We start from the raw sequence: 9,587 nt of genomic DNA on the forward strand, positions 1-9,587 counted from the left end.
TCCCATCTTCAGAGCCGAGTTCAGCTTCACACCGGGATATTGGGAATGGACTGAGACTATACTCAGTATGAACCGTGAGCTCCTGGAGGCCGTGACGATTTACGATGGCATATACGCCTCGTTGTTCACCTACGACCGCTCGACACATATCATCCAAGCGTTCTGCGAAGCGTGGTGCCCTATGACCAATACACTGCTTAAATCCCTCGGTGAGCTCTCAATCTCACTTTGGGATGTGCATGTGCTCTGCGGTCTACCAATATCTGGCGACATCTATGACGAGTATGTCCCAACCGCCTCAGAATTAACGGGGGAAGACGCCAACCCTAACTCCACTCCTCAAAGTTGTAAGTACTTGTTCCAAGCATATTGCTACATTAGTGACCGAAACAGGCAACGAGGGAGTCGTCGTGAAAGAAACAATAATGACCGTTCAGTTCACATGGTTGACTGGATAGAATTTTGGAGTAGAAGACCGCCAGTTTATGACAGACCAATGCCAAGGAAAGAGGACAAGAAGAAAACTCGCCCAAGGAACACCCAAAATCCAAATAGCAAGATCCCAGCATTCAAGGGATGGACTAAAACGACCAAAGCACCCTTTGCCGAGCTTGGAATTCCCCCTGAACATGAAAATGAAACTCACTTAGCGGCATTCTTGAGTTGCTGGCTGTGCGTATTCGTGCTCCCCATTAAAATGACGTGAGTCATTCGCTTTCAGACATTCAAAATGGCTTGCTTAATGGCGACAGGCAGAATATTGAACCTTGGGATCCCTGTGCTTGCGAGCATCTACACTGGATTGAACGTGATATCCCAATCTAATACCCCGGGGCTAGCCAATAGTCGTTTCCCCATTCACTATGTGTATGGATGGTTGTCGCTTTATTTCGACACTCATTTCGCAAAAGACCACACGTCAGCCTCTCCGTTAATGATCGCTTACTCGGGGGAAGGTGGTGCGAGATATTACGGACCAGTGGAGGCTCGTCGCAAGATTTTCAAAGCTGACAGTGCCAACTGGCTTTGCACGACACGCCACTTAACTAAGGATCTTCACTTCCTTGATGACGGGAATGCCCACGACACCGATGACGATTACTTCATGTGTCTCCGTTCTAACTACCTCGTATTACGATGGACAGATGCATATCTCGCCGATCCTTACACTCCCCATCGGTTTAGCCGACAATTTGGGTACTATCAGGATGGCAGTTCTGGCATATTGGGCAATGACGAACGTGAATTCACACTTTCGGAGGGTTTCCAACGTTGGCGCCACTTTACACTTATGGGCTCAGGGTCGCGAGTGACATTCCCCGCGACTCGAGTCACTGTCACTATGAAGAAGTACTTCTCGCGGAGTTACAAGGATTGGTGGGCCCAAGTCCATGGGGACTACCTTGAGCGCAGCATTAACGATTTAGTTCCTGAGTATCCAGTCGATATGCAGCATGAAGCCGGTACCTCCCAGAAAGGCAAACGTCCAGTCCAAGAAAGTAAACCGTCACCCAAGAAGAAAAAGGAAAACATTATTCCACGAAAGGAAGTTGATGTGATACGACAGGACTCGGATGATGAAGATAGCCGCGACCACCACTGGAAACGGCAACGAGACAGACGTTCGCCTTCCCCAGTGGAGGTAAACCACTGTTCTCGCTTATCCCAATTATTATTGATAGCGTTTAGTTTACCCCCCTTTTACTTCTTGACAAGAAAATGTGGCGATACCCGCTAGGGGAGGAGCTGAGTCATCGAATCAAGGGGGGGGGGGGGGGGGGGGGGGCTACAAGCAATCTTGGAGAAAGCGGACACTTAAACAATGCCTCAGCATCGAACACGCACCAGTCAGGGAATTCCTTCGACGAGCCACGCGTAAGTCAGCAAGATAGACCTGAGGTCTCTGTCTTTGATGGAAAAGACCTCGTGCTGGAAGAATTTAAGGTAGTCGTCATAAATGTCTGGAACAAGCTTCGCAAAAAGTTGGACGAAACCTCGGTAGAGCACGTTTCATATTTGCAAGAGAACTTTACGGATGCTTTTGCAAACCTCCGGAAGTTAGACCTTGACATCTCCCCTTTGGAAACACGGGTTGAAGAGATTTTCACAAAAGCTCAGGCCTTTGATAACCTAAGGTCCACGATTTCTGACAAAACATCAAGCGAGTCCCAGTCTTTATCTTCGGCGAAGGATGAGCTCAAGAATGCAGAAGACGAGTTTAAGAGACTCAAGAAAGATCTATTGGGCCAACATAAGATGCTTAAGACTGCAAAAGATCGGGAAGAGGAACTGGAGAAAGAACTGAAGTTAGTTCGCGCCAAGGTGGAGGAATGCGACACTGCGGTTGCCAAAACGACGGACGACCTGGGCAACGCCAAGACTGCCATTTTGGAAGCTAAGGCTGAGGTCACTCGTATTAAGGAACTAACTGTACTGACGCCAGAGGATGAAGCGAGACTAAAGGAGGCAAAGAGAGGCTTAGAAGCGTGCAAAGACGATATGCTTAGCTTTAGGCTTTTTTGTTGACTGATGCTCTTTGTCCTTTAGTTTCTCTTTTTGATTGCAAGAACTTTTGTCATTTCGTTCTAACTTTTGATAACTAAACGTTTCTCATTTGTACGCTGGTCTTCTAGCAATAACATCTTTACTTTGATTTATTGGATGATTGTCTTGATACAACATTCTTGCAACATGAGTTGGATTTGTTTTGTTATGACTGAACTTAGATAATTTGATTTCTAAGCTGCCTACGTACTCCTATCAAGGAGATCAAGTCGAACGTAGTTCAAATGATTTTTTTTTACAAATTAGAGCCGTTCACAGTTTAGACTCATGCGGGCCATGAGCGTCTATGATTTGGGCCCACCCATAGACAAAGCGAGATGCATTAGCAGTTTAACCACGTGCTGCATTTTTGGTGGATCAGTCATTCATCACATCTTCATGACTTGTGTTGACACCCAAGTTTAAGGGTGGTAAAGCTTTAGGAACCTTCCATTAATCGGACCGATCTTCAAACCATCTTCACTAATTAGCTTATAAGCCCCGCCTGTGTAAACTTCCAAAATCACGTAGGGACCATCCCACCTTGAAGTGAACTTGTGGCCAGTTTTTCTCGTGACAATGATGGGCCTGCGAACAGCTAGGACTTTGTCCCCAATTTGAAAGGAACGGGTCCTAACCCTTTTGTTAAAAGTTCTAGACATGCGAGCTTGATAGCACTCCAAGCTTTGTTGCGCTTGTAGACGTTTTTCGTCCAAGGCTTCCAACTCAGCCAAGCGTAACTCAGCATTTTCTTCGTCAGTAAGCCCCTCTTGTATAGCCAACCTTAAGGAAGGTATTTGGCGCTCTAGAGGCAAGACCGCTTCCACACCATACACCAAAGAATATGGAGTGCTTTGAGTAGGTGTGCGGTATGTGGTTCTATACGCCCACAAAGCTTCTTCCATTCTGTCATGTCAGTCCCTTTTCGATTTTGAAACCACTTTCTTCAACAAATTGCATAGGGTCTTGTTAAAAGCTTCAGCAAGCCCATTCGCAGCTACATAGTAAGCTGATGAGTTTCGCTGCTTAAAGTCAAAAAGCTTGCAGATCTTGTCCATCAACTTGTTGTCAAATGGCTTCCCGTTATCTGTTAAGATATATCGCGGGATACCAAATCGATAGACGATGTGGACACGGAGAAAGTCTGCAACATTTTCTTTCTTCACCTCCTTCAATGCCACGGCTTCAGCCCATTTTGAAAAGTAATCGGTGGCAGCTAATATGTAGGCATGCCCTGTAGATGACTTAGGCGTAATTGGGCCAACCACATCAAGTCCCCAAGCATCAAATGGCCAAGATGCAACTGTTGGGTGCAGAGGTTCTGGTGGTTGATGGATAAAGTTTGCATGATATTGACAAGCTTGGCATCTTCGAGCATAGTCTATGCAATCCTTTACCATTCGCTTAATGTGGAAGTGCAACTTGGGACCGGATTGATGTGCACCGCAAACCCCAGAATGAGCTTCTTGCATAGCTTGTAAAGCTTCATCTTCCCCTAAACATTGGAGAAAGACTCCCTCGAATGAACGACGATACAACGTCTCTTTATAGTAGATGAAGCGAGGAGCTCGACGCTTTATATCCACCCTCTTACGTGAATCTTCGGGTAACTTTCCATCAGCGAGGTAGTCCATTAGCGATTGCCTCCAGTCGTCTTTGCCAATATCATACACTGAGGCAGTAGGGAGTTCAACAGTTTCATCAACTGAGCCGTCTTCATTAAAGATTGGTGGAACCACCCACCTTTGACATACTTGTATTCGGGCTGCAGGATGAGCAATAGTTGAAGCCAATGCGGCTAAGGCGTCAGCTTGCTTGTTTTCTTTCCTCGGTACATGTTCAATTGTGACGTCCCCTAACCATTGCATGAGTATCTTTGCATAGTTGTTATATGGGACTAACTCCGCCTTTTTCACTTCATATAGACCCAACACTTGGTTTATGATCAACTTTGAATCTCCATAAATGTTAATTCTTAGTTGCTTCATGTCAGCCGCTATTTCGAGCCCAAGTATCAATGCTTGATACTCAGCAACGTTGTTTGAACATTGCTCGGTCAAGGTGAATGAATATGGCAACACCTCACCTTCCGGAGTGACGAAGACAACTCCAGCACCTGCCCCTTCTCTATGCGAAGCTCCATCAAAGTACATCTTCCATGGGGGTAGGACTTCAATGACAAGCACATCTTCATCAGGCAAATCGTCAGACAACTCCCATTCAGCAGGTATTGGATGGTCTGCTAAGAAATCGGCTAAGGCTTGCCCCTTGACAGACTTCTGCGGCACATAGATGATTTCAAATTGTTTGAACAATAAGTACCACCTTGCAAGGCGGTCAGAGAGCACGACCTTCGCCATAACATACTTCACTGGGTTCGCTTTGGAAACAAGCCGGATTGTATGAGCCTCAAAGTAGTGCTTAAGTTTTTTGATGGCGAACACAAGTGCCAAACATAGCTTTTCAATTGGGGAGTACTTTAACTCGTTCGGGGTCATCATTCTACTAAGATAGTAGAGAGCATTCTCCTTCCCTTTGTCATTTTCCTGAGCAAGCAAGGCTCCCACAGAACTGTCTTGGGCGGAAATATGAAGGATCAGCGGGCGGCCATGAACAGGAGCAGTTAGCACAGGCGGCTTCATCAAGTATGACTTGATACTCTCAAATGCGTTCTTGCATGCCTCATCCCATATGAATGAGATACCCTTTTTCATCAATCGACTAAAAGGTTGACATCTTCCTGCTAGGTTTGATATGAACCTTCGGATGTAAGCCAACTTACCTTGTAAGCTTTTAAGCTCATGAAGGTTTCTCGGCTCAGGCATCTTCATTATGGCGTCAATCTTTGCTTGTTCAATCTCGATGCCCCTGTGTCGAACAGTAAACCTGAGGAACTTTCCAGCAGTAACCCCAAAAGCACATTTCAGGGGGTTCATTTTCAGTTGAAACTTTCGTAGGCGGTCGAAGACTTGCCTTAAATGCAACCAAGTGATTTGTGCGCAATTTCGACTTCACAACCAGGTCATCTATGTAGAATTCGACCATTTTGTGAAGCATATCATCAAATATTGTCTGCATAGCCCTTTGGTATGTAGCACCTGCATTTTTCAAACCAAAGGGCATTACTTTATAGCAGTAGATGCCTTTTTGCGTTCGGAATGCAGTTAAGTCTTCATCTTCCGGCGCCATGCGGATTTGATTGTAACCGGAGGAGCCATCCATGAATGACAGGATCTCATGCCCAGTCACCGCATCTATCATTAACTCCGTGATAGGAAGCGGGAAGTCATCTTTCGGGCATGCCACATTAAGGTCCCGAAAATCTACGCATACGCGGATCTGGCCGTTCTTCTTGCGCACGGGAACAATACTGGATATCCAGGTTGGATATTTAACTTCACGAATGAAGCCAGCCTCAATAAGCTTATTAACTTCTGTTTCAATCGAGGGAATGAGCTCGGGGCGGAAGCGTCTGAGCTTGCTTAACCGGGCGACACCCCTTCTTCACTGCTAAGCGGTGCACAGCTACCTTTGGGTCTAACCCTGGCATCTCCTTGTATGTCCATGCAAAGACATCAATATATTCTTTCAGCAATGTGACATAGATTTCTTCATCTTCATCGGATAGGAGTGCGCTAATGAAGATAAGACGAGGATTTTCAGGCGTTCCCAGATCAACTTCTTTTAATTCGTCCACCGCGGCTCGTACCCCTTCTTCTAACTCATGGGGTACCTCTTCCGCATCTTCTCCCTCAATCGGGGTTTCATCACATAACGTGATATGGAACAACGATGCCACCTCTTCCTGAGTAGTTGGTGGTACGTCATCACTTGAGCCTACGCTTTCCTCATTTTCTTCTTTATGTACGCGAGTGTGTACAATGATCTTCGGTTGGACTTTCAACACTTCACCGCATGAAACATGAATATATGTTTCTCATCTCATTCGAGAAGGAATCATGCTTCTAAGCATTTTGGGAGGTTCCACTTCAACAGGAACATTGGCACTGTCTTTAATAACTTGGACAGCTCCAAGTCGATCATGCATTGACTTTCTCTTTAGGGCTTTAGGACTTGACCCCAGTCTATCAAAGACTGAGCGTCGAGAGTCCGCCTTACCGATTCGGTCGAAGACTGACTTCTTTTTGTCTTGCCTATTATCATTGGTAGGAGTGAGCTTTGGGTCATACTCGCTTCCCTCCGCGGAGATACAATTACTTGCAGCCCTGTTTATAAGAATTCGCACTGGTTTAGGGGGAACATAGCCCAACCCTTTGCGCGTTTGAGGTTCTTGGTGACTTGCCTTGCCTTTACCACCGGCTTCTGGGATAAGCTTTCCCAACTTCTGTGGCTCGTTGGGGTTATAGCCAGCCTTGGCTAGAAGCTTATAAGCGTTAGGGTCGAAACCCTCGGTACGTTTGGCGGGGAATATTTGGCCCACTTTATCACCACATTTCTCTTCGGATGATTTTGCTGCATTTGTTTTGAGTGTATCAATCCTCGCAAGCGGGAAGATGAGTTTTGTGTTGTGTTGATCCCCCTCTACAACTTGTTTTCCCTTTGACTTCGATCGGGAAGGTGGATCGTCATTGTTTCCCTCAATATCTTCAACAATAACTTGCCTTTTAATGTAGAACTTTGCATCTGCAAAGTAAGACTCAGCCTCTGTAAAAGGGCTTTCATCGGCGACAACCTTTTCAACTACGCCGTTCTTTTCAAACATGAGGCATTGATGCCAAGACGAGGGTACCACCCCATTTTCATGTATCCATGGCCTTCCAAGTAACAAGTTATAAGATGTCCTTGCATCTATGACATGGCAGAGGACACCTGAACTCAGACTTCCAATTCTCAAGTCAAGTCTGATGATGCCGATTGCTCTTTGCCCTCCCTGATTGAAGCCTTGTATCATTAGACGACTTTGGGCAAGCTCATCTGTAGATATACCAAGGTCCTTCACAGCTCGGAGGGATAGGATGTTGACAGCTGAGCCTTGATCAACCATAATTCTTTTGAGTTTTTGCCCACGGGTGTAGCCTTCAACAAACAATGGGCGATTGTGTGGCGTGCCTCCAAGTAACAAGTCTTCATCCTTGAAGGTAATTTCTGTGGAATAGGAAGTAGCCTTATGCATTAGCACTTCCTCATCCCCGATGTGTTTAGGAGATGAACATTCCCCTCCGTCTTCTGGCTTGTCATTCGTATTTAGGCAGGAGCTAGAAGTGCCTGCCCCTTGAAGATCAAATCCCTTTGGCATATATTGAGCCAAAGGAACTGGTGCACGTGGTTGTTTGACATGTCCCTTCGTCTTTGATTTGCGGGCATGGGTATCTTTTGAGGTTTTCTCAACCCAACTTTTCACTATGTGCTTTTGATGCTTCACAGGCTCGAATTTCTTCTTTCTATGAGTGACTGTAACACCCCGTGTTACGGCCTTCAATCCCGGATTAATTATTTAATTAATCCCGTTAATAATAATTAAATATGATTTAATTCGGTTAGGTTTCCCTTTAATTAATTAATAAGGCCCACCATGAACCGTGGGCCCTTGCCTAAATTAGAGCCTTAAGCCTATTAGGAATGAAGAAAGTAAACCTTTTACTATTCAGATTCTGATTAGGAATCCTAGACCTAGTTATCTATTAGGAATAAAGGAAGTAGGTCTTTTACTATTCAGATTATGATTAAGATTCTCTTTAATTAATTAATATGGTCCACTATGGACCATGGAACCCAATCCTTAGTCCCAAAAGGAATAGAATTAGCAAGCCTATAATATTAGTTCCTAATTAGGACTCCTAAATATATAAATAGGGGACTTAAGAGGCACCTAGAACCCCCATCACAATAAACGACTCACCATCCCAAAAGAGCTCCAAGAATTCCCTTAGAAGAAATCAAGAAAGCAAGAAAGCTTAAAGAAAGACCCTTCATAGCCAAGGAATTAATTAAGGCTAAGAGGTAACCCATGTCTCAACAAAACCTATTTTCATAGCTATGATTTCCCCCGTAGGATTTCCCCATATTATTGTGTATTGATGATTTGTGATGTTATTATTGATGACTGATGGGATAATTCCATGGGTGATCTTGATATCGGGAGATTCTTGATAATTATGGTGTTCTTAACGATTACGTGGAGTTCTTGATAATTATATGTTGTTCTTGATAATTGTATGGCGTTCTTGATACTTATGTGTTATTTGTACCGATCTAGTAATTAGAAGACGAATCGTATTCTTGTTGGCATAAAAGTGATTAGAACTCTAGGTTGTATCGTATGGAATTATTCTTGGTATATTGGGTGGGAATTCGCATGATTGGGTGTCTATTATGTTTAGAAAAGCATGTTAGGTTCTGTGCCGATTGTTTCCTGATTTTGATCCGTTAATTGTCTACGTGTGTTATCAATTGTGTTTGAAAGTGTCCAAGCATGGTTTCGGGTTCCACAAAGGTTCCCGGGGCGTTTCTTGATGAAAAGAGTCAGTGGGGGGTAGGGGACCCGCCACCTACCCGCGGCCTCCTTGGGCAACGCCGGCAGCGGGCAGCTGGCGGGCGGGCAGCTGCCCGCCGGGCACCCGCTGCCCGGTTTTGTTAGGCAGCCGGCGGGTGATCCCTCACCCACCGGCTTCCCGCTGGTTTGCACCCCAATTGGGGATCTTGGCTTCCTCGTTTGATGTTCCCCCGTTCCCCGTGGTGTCCCAACGGACTCCGTTTATCGTGCCTATGTCTAGTTTGATATTTCGGGTACCGTTCGTAGGTTTACGAGTCTACTATATTGCATGCTAGTTGAATTGGTATCCCGTTGACCTAGGTGGAAGGAGTATGAACCCCTTAGGACTATTCTTAGTATGTGAAGGATCACGCATAGGTTTTGTTATATGCTTTCTCCCCCTTCCCAATATGTAATATGGGTTGCATGTGCTTGCTATGTGATATGTGTGTGTGTTACCCCAATTCGGTTGCGATCGGATTAGTTATCCTGAGCTGCGGTTCAGAAGCTGGCTGCGGTCAGATTGATACTCTTGGGCTGCGGTCCACCG

General features: G+C 45.3%; 1 protein-coding gene across 1 annotated transcript; it reads right to left on the minus strand.

Moving 5' to 3' along the window:
* Window positions 1-3,458: 3,458 nt before the first annotated feature.
* Window positions 3,459-5,258, minus strand: LOC109183617. The gene has a single exon (XM_019333685.1). The coding sequence runs from the start codon at window positions 5,256-5,258 to the stop codon at window positions 3,459-3,461; it is 1,800 nt and encodes a 599-aa protein (XP_019189230.1).
* Between the last annotated feature and the right edge of the window lie 4,329 nt (window positions 5,259-9,587).

This window comes from Ipomoea nil, unplaced genomic scaffold (genome assembly GCF_001879475.1).
Source record: "Ipomoea nil cultivar Tokyo-kokei standard unplaced genomic scaffold, Asagao_1.1 scaffold1149, whole genome shotgun sequence".
Classification (NCBI taxonomy): Eukaryota; Viridiplantae; Streptophyta; class Magnoliopsida; order Solanales; family Convolvulaceae; genus Ipomoea; species Ipomoea nil.